This window comes from Giraffa tippelskirchi, chromosome 2 (genome assembly GCF_054371585.1).
Source record: "Giraffa tippelskirchi isolate mGirTip1 chromosome 2, T2T-mGirTip1v1.2.pri, whole genome shotgun sequence".
NCBI lineage: Eukaryota > Metazoa > Chordata > Mammalia > Artiodactyla > Giraffidae > Giraffa > Giraffa tippelskirchi.
In genome coordinates, this window is record NC_137276.1 from 109,931,030 (window position 1) to 109,951,281 (window position 20,252).

A 20,252-nucleotide genomic window follows, 5' to 3' on the forward strand; every position below is an offset into this window, starting at 1 on the left:
AGCCCTCTCCTCACCGGGTTTACTTCGTGCCCCGGGCCCAGGGCCGCGTGCAGAGCTCGGCGCCGGGCCTTGCCCCCTGCCAGGACTCGTCCCCACTTTCTTGCCTGCCCCGCCCCTTGCCCACCCACCGCCCCGCCCCTGCCTTGGTCGGCCCTCGCGTCCCAGGCCAGTCGTCCCGCCCCCTGACCAGCCCCGCCCCCGCCCACACCCCGCACCCCCCTCCCCGGCCTGGTCCCCGCGGCGGCCCGAGCTCCTCTAGCCCAGCCGGTGTACCACGGCTGAGCTAGCAGCATCCCGCTCCGCAGACGTCCGGCTCGCGGAGCATGGCGCCGAGGTGCGAGCCGCGCAGGGCCACGGACGGGCGGGGACCGGGAGGTCGCACGGGCGGGGAACGGGGGCGCACGCTGTGCCCTAACCTGTGGCTTGTGCCCGCAGGTGGCCTTGGCTGCAGCCGCGGCGGCGTCGCCTCCTGGACTTGCTCGCCCACCTGGTCCTGCTGCTCGGGGTCAGCGCAGCGTCCGCCGAGCCAGGTAAGACCAGTGCCGACACGAAAGTGCCTGCGCTGGGACGCCCGCCTCCGGCCGCACTTTGTGCGGGTCTTCGGCCCGTCCCAGGCGGCTACGGCCTCAGCCCAGCCCGTCTCGGCTTCGGTCCTGGGAGGCGGTCCCGGCTCTGCCCACGCGTGCAGTTGGCCCGCTGGCGGCGTCTGGAGGAGGATCGGGTCGGGCCGGGGCCGTATGTGCGAAGTGTCCTCGACTGCGGACTTCCGGCCACCTGGGCGCGCCCGGGACCGGGGAGCGGGCCGGGCTGGGGATGGTGCGGACGGTCCGCGTACTGAGATCCTCGTATCGTGACCAAACTTCTGCGACTCTGCGGGGAAGTTGGTGCGCTCGGCGGACAGCGCTGCGGCAGAGGGCCAACGATGGATCGGCCTAGGTCGCAGTGGCCGCCGTTACGCGCGCGGTGGCTCGGAGACGCCCGGGCATCCGACGCCCGACCCCAGGCCTGTGTCGCCGTCACCGGCCTAGTCCCTCCCAGCTCCTGGGCCGCTGCAGCGGGTCGTACCTCTAGGACCCAGCGTTACCGCGCCTAGTCCGGCTGGTCTCCGGGGAGGACAGCGCGGGGCGGAGCGCAGCCGTGTGGTTTCCAACCTGTTGAGGCAAAAGTGCTCAGGTTTCCCCAGGGCCAGCCTTTGTGCATCTCCCGGGCCCCGGGCCCCAGGCCTCTGTCCCCGCGCCCTCAGCGGTGTCGGGTTGCGCGCGGTCCCTTTGATGCGGCCGAGTGCCGAGCAGCCGCCGGGAGAACAATGCGCGGAGGTCCGTTGTTTGGCGGCGCTTGCTCGCCGCTTCTCCCGCGTGGACCGCAGACGGTGCTCCGGTCGCACGGAAACTCCCTTTGCTACCAGTTTGGGGGACCCGGTTCCCACCCAGACGGCCGCCCAGGTCCTCGTCCCAACAGGCCCCGCAATGTCCCAGGAGGAGCTCGCGGTGGGGGGAGGAGAGGCTGCCGGGCCCGAGGGGAGCCCCCACCCCCAAAGGGGCGGTGTTTCTTCACAGGTAGACCGTTTGCCCTGACACCCGTCCTGGGCAGCCCGCTCCCCGCGGCCAGAGTGACTGTTGACTGTTGTCACCACAGCAGCCACACACCTGCTGCCACAGCTGGCCGGGGAGGGGGGATGAGCTGGGGGAGGCTCCTGGGAGACAGCCATGGTAATCTGCTTCATTGTTTCCAGTCAGCTTGGTCACCAGGTTAAATAGCAGCGCAGACCTTTTAAAAATCTAACCACCCCATGAAGAGACGTTTTTAAAGAGATGGTGTGGAAAGCACCTGTTTGTAGAGGAGCAGGTAATTCCTCAGGTATTTGTGTTAACTGGGAGGCGGAGGGGTGCTTTTAGGGCGTGTTTGTCCTGGCCGGGATCTGAGGTCCTCGAATTTCTTGGGGTCCTTAAGACTGCCTGGAACTACTGCGGTGGCTTCGGCGACCACCCCCTCAGACATGTGCAGGAATGTGTAACCACAAAGCCTCTTTTATAATCGTGCATCCTCTTGGGAAAGGAAGGGCATTGAGGCATCCACACCTCAGCTTATGAAGCTTTGTGACCAAGGGGAGGAAATCAAGGGTGATGACTGAGCATTAGAGAAGGAAAAATAAAATGTTATGTCCACAAGCTTTGGTGAGATGAGAACTCGGAGGGTGTTCAAGTTAACGCAGACTCTGGGGGTGGTGGGGGGAGCGTGACAGTTCAAGAAATGGTGTGTTTTATCTTCTGTCCCACCACGTGGCTGCTATGGGGCTTTGCATAGTCTCAGGTCCTCTGGGAGGAAGGAAGCCCCTTCCGAGGTGCCTGATGGAATGTGGCTCTTTCTGTTCCCTGGGGCTTAAAGCAGGAAGCGGGCTCAGCAGGCTGTGCACTGCCCACCCCTCCCCCTCATGGAGAAAACTCAGGTCCTGTCTGTGCTGGCCAAGTCCCTTTGGGATGAGGTAATAGGTGCCCCCTCTAGACACTGTTGGAGAAGAGCTAATGTATGTGAAATCCTGACTTAGCAAGGGCTCAATTTGTCCTGGAAATGCTTCAGAATTCCTCTTGGGAGTCAAAAACTTAAGCCCTGTTGGCTGATTTGAACATTTTTTCTGACCTCAAATGATGCGTTTTCCCATGTCTGTCTCTGAGCTGCACTTGACCCCTCCCCCAAGTCTCTTGCTGTTTTGTTTGAGGCTTTGCTGCGTCACCCTGATGCTCTTGCCTGGTGCTATGAGCTCCTGCATAACCAGAACCCATAGAGATGCTCCGAGTGGCTTTACAGCCTGGAGGCTTAGAGCTGCCTGCGGTCCCACTCCTGGAAGAAGTACAGGGGCAGCACCTGTTACAGTGGCCCTCTGCCCGTGGGTCAGTCTTCTAGGGCTGAGGAAGAAGGACCTTGCCCAGTGGGCATTTGCAGGATGGCCAGGACTAGGCCAAGAGCCTAGGCTTGGGTCATCTTGTCTTTGGCCCTTCCCACACGTGATCTTGGGCTCAGGCTCTCAGCTCCCCCCACCCCACACCCTCAGACCCGTGTGTCCCACCCTTTCTCACCACTAGGACCTCCCAGCGTCCATCAGTGGGTCCAGGTCTTAGCTGATGGCTGTGATTCCCCTCCCCCACTTCCTGGGTGGTCCTGCAGGGTTTGGGCTTGAACAAGACACAGCCAAGACCCCGCGTGTCCCGGCATCTGTAGTGTCTTCATTCAGGGTCCACAGGACCTGAGTAAGGGATCTAAGCTGAGGAAGGAGCTCTCATCCAAGACAGACTTGTTTCGAGGGGCCATGTCATTGGGGCGTCTTCAAGGTTTAGGTGCAGGACCTCTAAGATTGTCTTGAATTTCAGCAAAACTTGTTTTTCAAGCACTTCTGCTTTCCTTTAAAAGAAGGAGGAGGGGGAAAGTCCTTGCACAGAAACCTAGAAGGAGAGAAACTGACTCCATCTAGAGCTTGAGGGGCTGGGTGAGCTTGCCCCGCCTGGCCTACTTCACCCTGAAAATAAAGGTGCACACATGCTCAATAAATGTGCACACATGTGTGCACACCCCCCACACATAAAGGTACACATGCATATGCAAATACGCATGCATATGTGCACATACATGCACCCGCAAATGTGCACACACGCACACACAAATGTACACACACACACGCATGAACGTACCCACATGTGCATGTACATATGTGTGCATACATGTATGCATACATACACATATGTACACACATAAATGTATGCACACATGCACACACTCACTTTCTCCCCACCAGAGTGCCTGGCTCTCTCTTCATCTGGGTTGTTGGAGATGTCCTGGGGCTCCGTGGGGGACAGAATGGGGCAAGACCAGTCTTCTGACATGATGGCTAGCAAACCCTCTTGTGGTCTGAGCACTACTAGGAAGGACTGGTCAGCAGAGGGGGTGGCCCCCAGGACCAGGGGCTGACTTCCTGCCAGCGCTCAGGGGTCAGATGCAGTGGGCGAGGGGCAAGCTGGTCTTGCCACAGCTGTGCTAATAAGCAGCTCCCTGCTCCACGTCTGTCCTCAGTGGCCACCCATCACCCCATGGCACATGCCCATCTGCAGTCCTGGTCAAGGGAGGTGTGGCCACCCTGGTACCTGTGAGGGCAGACCACAGATAGCACATTCTAATCTCAGCTCTGCTTAGAAACTTGGAGGATTTGGGTTAGCTGTCATCTGAGAGAGAACCCCAAAATGGCCCCTCTTCTCAGAACATGGCTGGCCAAGCACCAGCTGTCTGAGGTCTGGGTAGAAGGTGACACTGCAGGATGTGACACACAAAACTACCCGAAACCGGATGGTATTGGTGGGAATAGGAGAGAAATTACTGGAAATATTAAAATATGTTTAGCATGCTCATAAGATGATTGAATTTGATACATTTTGATGGCAATGGCCGCAGAAGGACAATAAGAACTTTGGTGGGGGGGTTGCTGCAGTGAGCCCGGGAGTTCCCACAGCTCTGCCCACCTGCCAGATCATGTGGCTTCTCTCGACATGCCTGCCTCCCAAATCTAATGGCAAAGGGCCTGGGAGGAGCCCTCCACCAGGTACAACTCCTTCCTGAGGAGGACTGGGCCTCTGAGCCCCACCCTACCCTCCTGCCTACTTTGGAGCAGGGGGAGGAGTGGTGGGCTTGGCCTCCGTTTCCTGCCCTAACCTGGGGCAGGTGCCCTGAGCAGCAGGTGGTCATGCTGTGAAGCTTCTCTCTGCACCCGTGTCTGACATGCCTCGTGTTTGCTGCTGCTTGTGGTATCTCCTAGTGGTCTTCCCTCGTGGCTCAGTGGTCAAGAATCTGCCTGTAATGCAGGAGACCCGGATTTGATCCCTGGGTCAGGAAGATTCCCTGGAGGAGGGCATGGCAACCCACTCCAGTATTCTTGCCTGGAGAATCCCATGGACAGAGGAAGCCTGGCGGGCTACAGTCCACGGGGTTGCAAAGAGTCAGACATGACTGAAGCGACTGAGCACATGGTATCTCCACCCTTGTCTGGGACCTTGCAGTGCCCCCTGTATCGCTCAGGAATTCTCCAGGAGAAACAGTGCCCTGCTGCTCCCCAGTACAGCCTGGTTCCAGCAGGGTGTGGACAGGTGATGCATGCTGGCCCCTGGGGTCATGTTTTCATTGGTGGTTCTGGGCTGCACTGAACGCCTGTCAGAAGGAGCTTTAGATCACAGATGCGCTGAGTCAGATGAAATTTGGAGGCTGTGGGGCAGTGTCTGTGTTCTGCCAGCCTGCCTGCAGAGGCCCGTCTGCTGCCCCAGCTCCTCTAGCAGAGGAGGCAAGCCTCAGCACGGCCTCCTGGCTGTCTTCAGCGAGCACCCAGGAAGGAGGACTTGTTTGCAGGCCGGTACATCTTTCTGGAATTCCGTGCTCGTAGATGGGGACGCTCCTGGGCTGATCCACTGTGACAAGGCTGGTTGGGATAGGGCAAGGGGATCCAGCACTGAGCTGGTGTCACAGGTGGGGCTCTCAGCCACCCCTGGTTTCTGGATGACCAGGAGGCTCTGCCATGGGTCTAGTTGGTCTAGGCACTGGCCATGGTCAGGGTTGACCTTCACAGGGTGTTTTCTTACAGAGGCCATGAGACCAGAACTGAGGGCTTGAGGATGGTTCTGCAGGGCGACAGGATGGACCTGTGTGACCAGAGGTAGCATCTAGGTGATGGGTCACTGTAGGGGCCTGGCTGGACTCTGTAGAGACCTGCATGTGCCCCTGATGGATGGGTTTCAGTGGTTTTCATGGAGCCCGACCTGAAAACCTGCAGATATCACACCTTTTACATTTATTTTATTCATCCAATCATTTATTTAATTTTGGTGTCAAGTGCCCATTTTACTCTTTGCACTGTTCCTTGAGCCGATTCAGATCGGGCAGTCAGGCCTTGTTTTCAGTCTGAGCTCAAATCTCAGAGCCGGTACCAGGCTCAGGCAGCTGGGTCTGTTGTTTGCACAGAGCCTGCCAGCACAGGTGGTTCTGGGTGAGCTGAGAGGTGCCTTCTGCTTTGAGACTTGAGCTGGCAAGAAAGCAGCACCCGGAGGGCCCATCCCATCAGGGGTATACCGTGCTCAGGCTCCCACCTAGCAGAGGGGATGGGAAGGGCCTTGGGGAGGGGTGCCCACCAGCTGCCGGGGGTTGGGGTGGGGGGGACATCTACTGGGACCTGGATCCAGGGGCCCCATGGCTTCTAGGATGAAGGGACACCATTCTTCCTCATTCCCATTTAGGCAACCAGGGTACTTCATCTTGGTGCGACTGTGGTGATCTATGTGGCTGCTGCTGCTGTGACAGTGCCAGGTGGGAAATCCCACCCCCACCTGTGCTGTGAGGAGGGCAGGGTCATAGGAGGTGACGTTCCGGGACCCCCAGCAGCTGGCCCAGGGCCTGATGCAGGCGGTGCTGACCCTCTGAAGGGGCCCTGCCTCCCTGAGCACCCTGTGTCCCAATGGCAGCCCGCAGTCTCACGGAGTCAGGGCTTCTTCCAAGCGAGGACTCACGAGTCTGGGGATGGCATCCAGATCCACACTAGGGAACTTCGGAAGGCCTTCCTTTTGCCCCAGTCAGTCTGGGACTGGCAGCTGGTGGGTGGTGACCCCAGCCACCTGGCCTGGAGCCATCGACTTCCTCTTTCCTGACTCACCTTTGAGCACCTCTGTGTGCGCCCTGCCTGGCCCGATAGGTAGGTAAACAGCAGTGTCTGTGGTGACACAGGGCTGGCCAAGCACACCCACTGTGGACTCTGAGCTCCTTGTCTGGGGGACCCCTTGTCAGTGCTGCGGGGGCCGAGTGAGGGGGGCTGCGGTTGGAACCTGGGGGGGGGCATCCCCCCAGATGGACAGGAGGTACCTTCGACTTTTCAGCCCAAGCCGCCAGGGCTGGCATTGTCGCTTTGAAACACTCGCTGCTGTGATAAGTGGAGAAACGCCGTTCCTTTGCAGTGAGGGTGCAGGTGCTGGTGTTATTCAGCCTCCACACATCTCCTTGCTCTGACATCTGTTCTCTGTCCCTGTGTCGTCTTCCTCATCGGCATGTCTGCCTATGGTGTCACCTTGCAGGGGGCATATTTGGCATAGTTTCTAGTTTGTGGGCAGGATTGGAATTCCTTAAAGGATGGAGTTGGGGTTTTTTTTCTGTATTTTATGGCCTTTTCCCATAGATGTGGGGCACTGCTCAGGGACCACACCAAGACCCATCCACGTCTCAGGGGAGGTAGGGGGTTGGGAGAATTCCGAGAGGCAAGCTGGGCTGGGCTGGCAGAGCCCCTGGGGCCACGTGCCACATGGGGCTCTTATCTTCTTTACTCTGCCTCGTGGGGTGTGGAACTGGAGCTGGTCCTTGCAGAAAACAAGTGTGGGGTCACTAAATCCTCATGCAGTACAGCTGGCTGGCAGCCCGGCTGGCCACTTTGTGTTTGTGGCTGGGATACCATCTGCTCGGTGGGCTGAGTGCCCAGGCTCGAGGTTTTAATTCTAGCTCTGCTTCCTAGTGCTGTGTGACCTTTAGCTGATTCCTCCCCATCTCTGTGCCTCTGGTCTGTAAATTGGGAAGGACAGTGGGCTCTGCGGGCCTGAGTAGGGCTTTTCTACAGGGAACTCCCTGGGATGCATCCTGACAGCCCTTGCCAGGCTCCCCGGACACCATGTCAGGGATGGTCCCAGCCAGCCGCCAGGGTGGGGCCCAGAGGAGGGCCTGGTGAGAGCAGGAAATGGGTCCACGTGACCGGAACATGGTTTCTGTGCTTCTTCCTTGTCCGTGGGCTGCGCCTGCTGAAACGATCATGAGTGTTAGACAAAGCAGCCCACTCACCCTGAGGCCCAAAGTCCTCCCAGTGCTCGGGCCCCTGGGCCAGCGCACTCTCGCCCACCCACATGTCCCATGGGAGCAATACAGGGAACGCAGACTTGCCTCTGCCTGTTGGATCCTGTTATGAGGCTGCTGTATTTTGAAAACTCTGCCACTGAGATTCCACGGAGCCTCTTGTTCTCCACCAGCCAGGCCGACTCCTGGGTTCCTGGGTCAAGGCCCCGTCAGTGCCGGGAACCAGGCTCAGCCTACTGGGATGTCAACCAGGTGGCGTCTGCTCAGACAGCAGGCAGCACAGCATCCTTTCTGCCCTCAGTCACCACAGCCTTCCAGCCAGGATGAAGGGAAGCCACCCTTGATCCCATCCGTGCTCACATTCAGGGTCTCCCCACCTGACCCTGCACTTCAAGACCCCTCCAGCTGCTGCCCCACCCAGCCACTGCCCAGTGACCAAGCACTGACCCTCCTTTCCCTCGTGGGGGGCCTGAGGGCTTTAGAAGGCAGGCCGCCAGGAGAGGGCTGCCGGACCTCCGCTCCCAGGGGCAGGTGCCCTGTGGAGCTCGCCCATCGCGGTGGCTGGGGGATGCCTTCTCTACTGTAAATAATCATTGCAGCGAGACATCCTCTGTCCCTCCACCTGGCACTGAGCACCACCTGGCTACTCCTCAGCCTCTTGGCTGCCGGCCAGGGCAGGGGTGCAGGTGATCCCTTCTGAGCCCAGATGCCCCTCCTGGCCCAGCCTTCCTGCCCTGTTTCAGGTTCTGGCTGACACTTTGCTCACTTCTCTGGGTCCTGGGGTTGCAGGGTTACCCTGTCCCCACCCTGATCGGCAGTGTTGGCAGTGACCTCTGCTTATTTTGTGTCCTCACATCTCAGCCTTATCCCCATGCACCAGGGGAACCGTCTCAGCCCAGGTCACTGGTGTTCTTAGGGAAGCCAGGGCCTTCCTGTTTCTGGCTAAAATGAGCCTCCATCCCTGGGAAACTCAAGTCCAGCCAGTGGTGACTCAGAATCTGCAATGCTCTGCCTATCCTTCATAACCTCATATTGTGAGAATAATTGAGCATGGACACCACCCATTCCTACACAGCCTTTACTGCCATTGTGGGGAAATCCGACCTCTTAACATACCTGGGCAGTCCTCCCTGCCGACTCTGACCTGGTTTGTGTGGACGGGCGGCCCTTCTGGGTGCAGAAGCTGGAGGCCTGTGGGAGAGCCAGCTGCCAATCAGTCTGCTCCCCGGATGATATAACACCCCCACATCCCCACCCCCAGACAGGGAGCTCACTGTCCAAACACCTAACTTGTCCACATTTAGGAACTAGACAAGCACTTCCCTCATTTAAACTTTTACTTCCCGTGGCACATGGTTTGCTGAACCTCAGCCCCAAGACATCCGTATCAGCATCCACAGGACTGCGAACGCTGCCTTATGTGGTGAGAACAACTTTGGATGGCATTAAGGCTCCTGAGCTGCAGAGATTACCCTGGATTATCTGGGTGCTCCTATGTGTAACCCTAGGTTCTGAGAAGGGATGGGGGAGGTCGAGGGTCAGGTCAGAGCAGGGAGATGTGGTGACAGAGGCAGAGGTTGAGGGCGAGATGGGAGGATGCAGGAAGGGACTGTGAGCCAAGGTGCACAGGCTCTTAGAGATGCCGGACCAAGGGGCCCCCAGGAAGGGGCACGGCTGTGCTGACCTGGGTCTTACACCTCTGGCCTCCAGGACTGTAGGAGCACAGTTCGTTTGGTTTTAAGCCCCTGATGTGTGGTCATTTGCTCCAGCAGCCACACGACTATGTCCAGTGTGTGGTTGGGTCACCGAAAGGGGTGGAGTTGTGGTGATGGCAAACTCTATCATTTGTAAAGTGATGCTTCCCATCGACGTGGAAACTAATACATTCGAAGGCCTTGGGATGCCCCCCATGCTCTGTGGGGGCCCTGGAGTCTCCTTGCTGACCCTGAGTCCCAAGGGTCCACTCTCTGGCCTGTGTGTCCTGCACCCTGGGCTGCGGCTCTCTGTGGAGAGGTTAGACGGGCCCATCCTAGGGACCTCTCAGGGTTTGAGCCCCAGAATGATCTTGCATGTCCCCTGTGGCACCAGGGGCTCCGACATGCTAGGCTGGGCTCTGACTGGTGATGGGAGCCTGAACGTGGGGGAGCTGGTGGACAGGGGGCAGATGAGTGTGGCCAGGGAGGAGGCGGAAAACTCGAAAATGCCTGGATGGGCCTGTGAGCAAAGGGACTGTGTGTGGGGTGCTGTCCTGGGGCTCTTGGCTGGCCGGGCCCTCACAGGGCAGGGCTGGGTGTTATCCTCCATGAGGTCAGACAGTGACCTGCTTTGTTCTATTTTTGAAGAATGAGGCAAATGGCACAAAAGCACATTCCCCAAAAGTGCCAGTTCTGCCCGGCACCCTGGCATGTTGAAGATTTTTGTAAAGAAAAGCTGACCAGCTGTTGAGCAAGTGGACAGTACTCAGAGCTTGTCGAATGGACCAATCCTTGTCTGTCTCCAGCCATCTCGGGTGCTGAGTGGACCTTCAGCTATCCAAGATGGGCCTTCAGTTATCTGGGTGCTGGGTGGACCTTCAGTTATCTGGATGCTGAGAGACTCAATGGCCAGTGGGAGCTGGGGGCCAGACTTCCTTCACTTATGAAAATGGCCACACTGGCTAGTCTGCGAGGTGGGCTCCTGCCGTGTAAATGCTGTCTTTGTTGCCCACACACAGGTGTTGTACCCTCTCCTCTGGCCACAGGGACCTCTCTGAGAGCTCATGTACTCAGCAGAGCAGAGCTGTCAGGCAGGGTGTGTGGCCGAGAGCTTGGCCTGACTTTGGCAAGCCTGGCTTTCTGTCCTCTGGGCAGAAGCGATGGTGGTGGGGCTGGGGGCTGACTGGGGCATGGTTGCTCCCCTTCTTGTCCCTTCTTCCAGAAGTGGACCAACCCCCACCAAGCCCTCTGCCAGCCATCTAGGGAGCAGCCAGGGCTGGCCCAGCCCGAAGGTCACTTCCTGGCAGGGACCTCAGGGGGCTCTGTGTGGGGCTGTGCAGTACCCCCACCCACCCACCGCCGCCTCCTCTAGGCCATGGGACGAGGAGGGGCAGGCACACTGCTCTGCCCGGATTCCAGAATCCAGGGCCTTGGGCGGCAGCACTGTCCATAGCAGCCTGCTCACCCTGGTCTGTTCAGTTCCCGCTGAAGACCCCACTCAGTGCAGGCTGAGCTGGGTTTTGGATCCTAGCTAGTTACTAGACACTGGGTAGTTGTTGTTCAGTCACTCACTCGTATCCCACTCTCTATTACCCCACAGACTGCAGCAGGCCAGCTTTCCCTGTCCTTCACCATCTCCTGCAGTTTGCACAAAGTCACGTCCATTCAGTCAGTAGCCCCAGAAGGAATGAAGAGGCTGAGCCAGAGACACTGGGTGGTTGAATTCTAAAGCCGCAGCCCCACCTACCCTCACCCCATCCTCCTTTCCCACCGCTTCCCCAGTTACACGCCAGCATCCCTTGGGAACATTCCGGGATGGTGAGTGCTTCCAGTGCGTTGTCTCATTCTGAGTTGTAGGGGTTTGGAAGAGTCTGATTTGATCTTTGCCCTTTTCTTCACAAGAATAGCCCTTGTGCCTTCACATGCTTTTTCTAAAGGTCTGAGTGATGAGGAGTGTCTCCCATTTTCCTGGCTCAGGACGTGCGTGTTGGAGCCATGTCCTAAAGGGCAGCACCAGGCCTGAGCTTCTGGGAGCCCCAGGCATGGAGATGCAGGTGGGGCCTGCAGAGATCCCCTGTGCCACGGTGTCCTGAGTGGACATCGTGGTATCAGCAGTGATGGTTACTCTCTGTGACAGCCCGAGCCTTGGGGTGCCCCCCTCTCTTCCCTGTGCCTGTTAACTGGCCCCTGGATGGCCCACCATGCTTGTCCATGTGCCGGGGCCTGGGGTCCCTGCGACCTCTTTCCTGGGTGTCCTTGCTGCCCTGTGGCTCACAGCTCTGGGTCCTGGTCCGACCGCCCGTGTGCCGAGGCATCCTGCCCTCCTGCTGTCCATCTGCTCCTTCTCAGTGGTCAGTGGGCCAACTCTGCCCTTTTGTGAGCTCCGGCTCCCCGAATCTGGGTGTGCATGTTGGGAAGACCACATACTGGCTGTGGGGTAAACTGTTCCAAACCTAAGTGGTGATTGCCTCAGCCAAGGGGAAGCCGTGCCATCTCCACCCCAGTCTGCATGCCCCCAAGGCTATGCTGAGGGGTCGCCCTATGGCCTGTGTCATTCCTAGGCCTGGTGGCTGACCCTGAGTTGTGGGGACGCCCACGATGGTCTTGGGGCTCTGGCTTTCTTGGGTGCCTGCACCTGTTTGGACCCTGGTGGGAGCCTGGCTGCAGAGCACACCGGCTTCACCTGCAGCCAGCACGGGAGCTTCTCCCTCCCGATTTATGTCCTCCCCGCCTCCGAGCTCGCTCATCGCTAACTGAGGATGTGAGGGGCCCCTCGGATGAAAGCCCCTTTGTGTGCGGCCTGTGGCTGGCTCTGCCCTGGGCTGGCGCTCGCTGCCCGGGCAGGTACGATGTCCCTTTTGCCACAGGAGTGTCCCCACGGGGCACCGCAAGTAGCACCCTCCTTTATCCAAGCTATCAGCTCGTGACACTGCGATTTGGGTCCCCATTTCTGGAGAAAGAGGAGAAAGGTCACACCGTCTAGACTCTAATCCAGGACCATGCGTTTCTTCCTCACCTGTATCCTGGCAACAGGATTATTACGGCCAGCTGGGGTGGCATTCCTGTGGCCCAGCAAGATGGTTCCCAGTCCTCTAGCTCTCCGGAACCTTCAGGGCCAGGCGTGCAGGACTCCAGCGAGACGCTCCAAGGCTCTGGACCCAGGGGCTCTGCGGGCAGCGTGTGCGGCCCGTGTGGTCCCTGGCCCCAGGCCGAGTTCCATGTCCCGCTACACATCCCTGTGTTTAACCCAGAGGGGCAGGGCTGCCGATGCCTGCCTGTGCTCCTCAGCGTCGCCCCCACAGCATGCCCATACTGGAAAGCCAGCCCCTCTCTGTGGCTCCCAGTGGGTTCCCCAGTGCGTCTGCACTACTGCTGACTCTGTATCCAGCTTAGCTGCTGCCTGTGCGGGTCCCGCTCAGCACACTCTAGGCTCCTGAGGGCAGACGGGCAGGCAGAGGGCTCTGGGTGAGACTGGAGTTTGTCCCCGGAAGTGCTTGCAGTTTTATGGTTTGTTCTTGCTGAAATTGACAGCCCTGTGTCCAGCACTTAGTGCGCCTTGTGAAGAGACCACCCTTGCCTCTGATGCCAGGAATGACAGTGGGCGGACTGAGCAGTAGGAGTGGTCCCACCACAGGGCCAGCAGCAGTCGGAGGGGAGGAGGAGGGAGGTGCACCCAGTGAGTGGAGTCCAGTGTGTGTAGAGCAGCGAGGCTGTGCCGAGTGAGAAAGAGTCTGGACTCCCTCACTGCAGAGCAGACTTCCATGCTGGCAGCCAGGCCCTCCTCCTGACTGTCCTTTTGGGGCCCCAGGCAGGTGACACCCCCTCCTGCTCCATCACGTGGCCCCTGATGCAGCCCGGGGGGGTGGGGCAGACAGTGGAGTGCAGGTTCCTGAGCACACGCTGCCTAGTTCGCCCTCCTTCCTGACCCTCCAGACCCTCCATTCCTGGTGGTGAGATGCTGGATTCTCCACCACCTGACTTGCTTCGATTTCATTTGATTAGGAACTGTCCTGTCTGTCTGGTGGGTCCTGCAGGTACCTCCCATGGGGTCTAAAAGGGCTGGGTTCATGGTGGGGAGCATTGGCAGGTGGCGTCTTTGCTCCGAGCTGAACAAGGTTCATGTGTTAAGTTCAGCGACATTGCATGTGGTGCCTTTCTGACACGGAGCCCCCGCAACTGGACAGTGACTGGTGGGTGCTCAGGTCGGGAGAGGGCGCTGCTAAGATCTGGGCACTGCACGCGGGGGACCTGCTTGTACTGGAGGAGTGAGAGCTCCGTGCAAGGGACCTCGGCCCCCGAGGACCCCAGGTCTGGGGTGACCAGCCATTGGGATTCCTGAGCAGCTATAACTCTCATACCCACAGGGGTGGGCACCATGGAGCCTGGCGCACATTCGACTTGTCCCACAGCTCCTTTCCTCCCACCCCAGCGAGCACACACACACGCACATGCACAAGTACAGATATACTCACACCCTCACCTCACACAGGCTCACTCTGAGGTTGATCTGAGTAGCACCCACACCCTGGGGTCGGCTCCTCACACACCCTCCTTGCTACCCGCAGGCACCTCTCCGCCCTGGCACTCAGCTTCCTCTGAGCTCTGCAGCCGCCATCGTGGCCCTTGTCCTGGGGAGACAGGTGGCCCCTCATCACCTTCCCTGGGACTTCTTTTGCTTGTCCTGAGAGGAGCCATTTGGGGCTGGAGTCTGGGATCTGGGGAGCCAGGCAGGGGTTCCTGGGCCGGTTTGGCTGGCCCGCTCTCCCTAACCCCGCACCCACCTGGAGGAGAGAGGCTATAGGCCCGCTCTGGGCCCCACCCCCACCCCCACATCAGTCTCCCAGTTGCCTGGGAAGGAGAGGGTGGATAGTGGCTCAAGGGGCGCTGGGATGCCCCCGGGGACCCCCTCTGGTTTGACACCCACTTTGAGCTTCTACCTGCTTCTCCTTCTGCCCTTTCCCTGTCTGGTGGACTTGTCTACCCCTGGACCCGGCCCCCTCACCTCCACTCTGACCTTCGCTCTGCTTGGTGTCCCAGGCATCAATGCCCTGGGCTGCTGTCCTCCCCCAGGGCACCTAAGGCCCCCGGCAGGTAATATGCCTGGCACACAGCTGGGGCTCATAGAAGCTTCCTGAATGCTTGGACGGACTTCTGAGGCTTTCCCGAGAACCATAGCTCATGAATTTGGCCAGAAGTGCACGGCCGGCCATGCCTCAGGTCTGGGTGGTGCAGTTCATAGGACTGGGGGGGAATGACTTTTTCGGGCAGTTATTGGAGATGCAGAGGGGCTCCTGCACCCCCAGTCGTGAGGGGTCTCACCCACGCCTGTGTGGTCATCAGCAGACACGCAGCCTGATGCCAGGCAGTGCCAGGAGGACTCAGATGGTGTCATGGGCATGAGGCTCATGGGTTCTCCCTGCCTGGAAGCAGGGGCACCATCCCCGGGGAAGGTGAGGCTCGGGCGCAGACCCCTCCAGGCTGGAGGGCAGTTTCTAGGTGGTTTGAGAGGTTTTAGGGGCTGGTCGTCACTACTGCCTCTTCCTCACACTCAGGGCAAATCTAGCTGGGAAATGGGGTCCGATGGCTCGGGGTCTGAGGGGGAGCTCTTGCTGGGGTGGGGGAGGGGGGCACCTTGGTGAGCCGCCGTCCGTCCTGTGCGCGTCTAGGTGGGAAGTCAAGTCTGCAGACCACCTTGGGCCACCAGCCCTGCTGGGTGACAGCTGGCCCCCTTCTGTGGGTCCTGGTCTCATAGGGTCAGCCCAGGGCAGCCCTCACTGCTGTGTGGATGCCTCGTCCCAGCCCTGCTGTGGGGCCAAGGCAGAGCCAAGCTCCTCAGTATGAACACGCAGGCCCCCCAAGCCGCTCCTCATCTCTGGAAGTATGACTTTGTTGTCACCCCAGGTGTATTGTCGCAGCCCTGGGACAATACCCACAGGGGTGGGCACCATGTCCCCCAGCCTGTGGTCTCTGTGTAGGGCCAATACCTCGGGCCGTCTGGGGACCAGGCTCTGTGGCTCTGTCCCCCTGGGCAGTGACCGACATACCCAGCTCCCTCAGCCCAGACGTTCATCTGGTTTGGGAATCTAAGGTGGATAGTAGGTGAGAGGCTTGGGACGGTGGACAGAGGAGCTTCCTCTAGGGTGTATGTGACCAGGGAGCCAATGGCTGGCTGGCCATTCAGCCGCCATCTGGCCGGAACTGTCTAACAAACTGGGCTGGGTCTGCGGGAGCTGGGCCGCCCATGAGGGGCCAGTGCTGGGTGCCGTGGGGTTGGGAGAGTGTCTGGCTCAAGATCCTGGGCTGGCCGCTTCCCTGCTTGGTGCCTCATACGACGCCTGTGGTCACACAGTAGCACTTGTGGGTGGGGAGTGCCCAGCCCCACAGCAGCTGAGGAGCAGGGCCGCGTTACCGGGCGCCTTCTGTACAGTGGGGTCTGGGCTGTGGCCTGGGGGGGAGCACACAGAGCACACGTTGGACTTTAGGAATGGACACACAATTTCTGTTGCCGGGAGGCCCTGGAGTGGGTAGGGAGGTGGGCGGGCTGCAGGTAGATACGTCCGGTACCCACCTCTGTGTGGACAGCTGCGGAGCCGGGCGAAGGTTGGGACACCACAGTGTGGGGACTGCCCGGGGCTGGCACTGCACTGGTCTCGAGTGTCCTGCAGAGAGGGCCACTTGGAGGGAGGGGGCGTAACCTCTGTGTCTCATGCTGCTCTGGCCGAGAGGACTTGGGAGGACCACATGGCAGAGGTGGGCCCGTCTCTGATGTCAGCCCCTGGGACCCCGTCCGAGGTGTGAGCGGAGCCCTCAGTTTCGGAGCACAGGTGGATTGTGGCCTCATTGCTGTGCAGTTTTGAAGGGCAGGGCATGTCCTTTGCCCACAGCTTCCTCTGTGGGACCCACCACTCAGGGACTCCCAGTCTCCTGCAGGTCTGATGGGGCCCAATGTCCACCCCTTCCTGCCTGGTGACCTAGTTCAGTATGGCCCTGGGCAGTCCCAAGAGGGTCTCAGATTACTGCCCCGCCCTCTAAAGCCCCCTGAAAACCCGGTGTCACAGCAGGGTCTACAGGACGTGGGACACTGCCCAGCTCACCATGTCCATTCCTGGGCAGGGCCTGCAGCCCCAAGCAGTGGCCTGGGCTGGGCTGGCGAGCAGGCCCCGGCAGAGCCCGTAGGGATTAAGACAGTGACGGCAAGCCTGAAATGCCCCAGGTGCCGAGGCTGCAGCTGGGTGCTTCAATCTGACTGCCGCTTCCAGGAATGATTTTGAAACCTGTGACGGTTGGCCTGTGGCCTTTTTCCAGGTCTCCCAGTTGGCACGTGATCCTGGCCCTGCCTGCAGTATCTCATTTTCTAAACCTCACATCTCTGCTGTCAGGGTCCCTCCTGCGCTCTGATGCCTGACACACGGAGGGGCCCTGGGTGGGGCTGGTTGGCAGAGAGGAGTCCCTGCCTTTGCCGGCCACAGAGGCTATGTCCCTTCAGTGGAGATTCTGGCACCCCTGGCCAAAGTACTGGAGTTTCAGCTTCAGCACCAGATTTAAGGTTTGACCTCAGATTCCTGGGTTCTGACCTCTTCTTCCCTGGCTTGTCCTATCCCCCTGCTGACATGTGCTGCTCAGGGATCCTCTCTGCTGGCCTCCTCACAGTGTTCAGTGGCCCCAGGACTGCTATTCGGGGTGGGGGGGAGAACTCCATACCCTGGGAGTTGCAGAGACTCAGGCATAGTCCCTGGTGGTGGAAGGAACTGCCTGGCGCCATGCGGGGAGCTTGGGTTGAGCAGAGGTAGGAGGGTGTGACGGTCACTGAACACAGGTGTCCTTGGAGCAGGCGGGCATCCCCCGTTTTGCTGTCCAACTGTCTTGGAAGAGGAGAGCAACCCTCATTTCATGAGACCTCTTTTCAAAGATTGTGAGTACATGTGTGCATGTGTGCATATATGCATGCATGTGCATGTATGTATACAGGTGTGTGTGTGTGTACATATATGTGGGTGCATCAGTTCAGTTCAGTTACTCAGTCGTGTACGACTCTTTGCGACCCCATAGACTGCAGCACACCAGGCCTCCTTGTCCATCACCAACTCCCGGAGTTTACTCAAACTCATGTCCATTGAGTAGGTGATGCCATCCAACCACCTCATCCTCTGTCATCCCCTTCTCCTCCCGCCTTCAATCTTTCCCAGCATCAGGGTCTTTTCCAATGAGTCAGTTCTTCCCATCAGGTGCCCAAAGTATTCGACTTTCAGCTTCAGCATCAGTCCTTCCAGTGAATATTCAGGACTGATCTCCTTTAGGATGGACTGGTTGGACCTCCTTGCAGTCCAAGGGACTCTCAAGAGTCTTCTCCAACACCACAGTTCAAAAGCATCCATTCTTCAGTGCTCAGCTTTCTTTATGGTTAAATGCTCACATCCATACATGACTACTGGAAAAACCATAGCTTGGACTAGACGGACCTTTGTTGGCAAAGTAATGTCTCTGCTTTTTAATATGCTGTCTAGGTTGGTCATAGCTTTCCTTCCAAGGAGCAAGCGTCTTTTAATTTCATGGCTGCAATCACCATCTGCAGTGATTTTGGAGCCCCTGAAAATAAAGTCTCTCACTGTTTCCATTGTTTCCCCATCTATTTGCCATGAAGTGATGGGACCAGATGCCATGATCTTAGTTTTCTCAATGTTGAGTTTTAAGCCAACCTCTTCACTCTCCTCTTCCACTTTCATCAAGCGGCTGTTTAGTTATTCTTTGCTTTCTGCCATAAGGGTAGTGTCATTTGCATATCTAAGGTTATTGATATTTCTCCCAGCAATCTTGATTCCAGCTTGTGCTTCATCCAGCCCAGCGTTCCTCATGATGTACTCTGCATATAAATTAAATAAGCAGGGTGACAATACACAGCCTTGATGTACTCCTTTCCCGATTTGGAACCAGTCTGTATTCCATGTCTAGTTCTAACTGTTGCTTCCTGACGTGCATACAGATTACTCAAGAGGCAGGTCAGATGGTCTGGTACTCCCATCTCTTTAAGAATTTTCCAGTTTGTGGTGATCCACACAGTCAAAGGCTTTGGTTTAGTCAATAAAGCAGAAATAGATGTCTTTCTGGAACTCTGTTGCATTTTTGATGATCCAACGGATGTTGGCAATGTGATCTCTGGTTCCTCTGCCTTTCCTAAATCCAGTTTGAACATCTGGAAGTTCATAGTTCACGTACTTTTGAAGCCTGGCTTGGAGAATTTTGAGCACTACTTTGCTAGCATGTGAGATGAGTGCAATTGTGCAGTAATTTGAACATTCTTTGGCCTTGCCTTTCTTTGGGATTGGAATGAAAACTGACCTTTTCCAGTCCTGTGGCCACTGCTGAGTTTTCCAAATTTGTTGGTCTATTGGGTGCAGCACTTGAACAGCATCATCTTTTAGGATTTGAAATAGCTCAACTGGAATTCCATCACCTCCACTAGCTTTGTTCGTAGTGATGCTTCCTAAGGCCCACTTGACTTCTCATTCCAGGATGTCTGGCTCTAGGTGAGTGATCACACCATCATGGTTACCTGGGTCATAAAGATCTTTTTTGTATAGTTCTGTGTATTCTTGCCACCTCTTCTTAATATCTTCTGCTTCTGTTAGGTCCATACCATTTCTGTCCTTTATTGTGCCCATCTTTGCATGAAATGTTCCCTTGGTAAATCTCTAATTTTCTTGACAAGATCTCTAGTCTTTCTGATTCTATTGTTTATGTATATATGTGCTTGTGTGTACATGTGTGCATGTGTATATGTGCATATGCAAGTGTGCATGCAGATGCAAGTGTGTACATTTGTATGTGCATGTGTCCATGTATCCCTGTGCATGTGTGCACGTGCCTGTGTGAACACATGTGTATGTAGGTGTGTACATGTGTACACATGTGTGCAGGGCACATGTGTGTGGGAGCATGAGTATGCACGCACACATATGTATATACACATGTGTACAAGTGTGCGTGTGTGCATGTAAGTTTCATGTGGGTGCATGTGTGCATATGTGTGTTTGTGTGTGCATGTGTGTACGAAGGTGCTTGTGTGCATGTATGTATGTATGCATATATGTGTGTGTGTGTAGGTCCATGACATATTGCAGGTATGTGTGTGCACAAGTGTATGGTGTGCGTGTAGGTGTATGCACTGTCACATACGTGTATATACATGTGTGTGCATAAAATATGTACATGTGTGTGCTTGTGTTCATGTGTGTGCATGTAGGAGCATGTGGGTGCACGTGCATGTGTGTCTGTTTGTGTGCTAAACCAGGCTTTTCCAGATGGAGCATTTGTAGGACCAGGTCTGCTGACCTCCTGGATGCCACGTGACCACGTGTGGCCCCGAGTGCAGACAGCTGAGCTTGTTGCTTTGATGTTTCTTCCCATTGGTCTCCATCTCACTGAACCTTTAACATCAGAATGTCCCCCTGGCCTGTCCCTCTCCTTCCCACATGTGCCCAATGTGCCCAGATACACCAGGCCTGGAGCCCTCTCCTGCCCGTGCCTTCTGGGCATGGACCCCAGAAGGCAGGTGTGAGGCCCCTCACTCATGGCAGCCCCAAGACTCCTTGCTCCCTGGGCTAAACTGCCTTGTCTGCCCAGACCCCAGACCCCCACTGTGCCCATGCCTCTGAGACACTGCTTGGTAAGAGCCTTGCCTTCTCTGGGCAGGCCCCTCCTTGCCCT

The 20,252-nt window shown here is 57.6% G+C and overlaps 1 protein-coding gene across 20 annotated transcripts in view; it reads left to right on the forward strand.

Annotated features, from left to right (window-relative positions):
- The first annotated feature begins 237 nt into the window (after positions 1-237).
- The window catches only part of COL18A1 (collagen type XVIII alpha 1 chain), a 94,413-nt gene continuing 74,398 nt past the window's right edge, over positions 238-20,252 (forward strand). For 19 of the 20 annotated variants that reach the window (XM_081574259.1, XM_081574252.1, XM_081574244.1 and 16 more), the window contains exons 1-2: positions 238-334; positions 436-530. In XM_081574259.1, coding sequence (XP_081430385.1) covers positions 324-334; positions 436-530 — 106 coding nt within the window. In that variant the 5' untranslated portion in view covers positions 238-323. Of the gene's footprint in view, positions 335-435; positions 531-772; positions 937-1,732; positions 1,846-20,252 lie in introns of those variants that run through there. The other variant, XM_081574265.1, reaches the window with a different exon arrangement.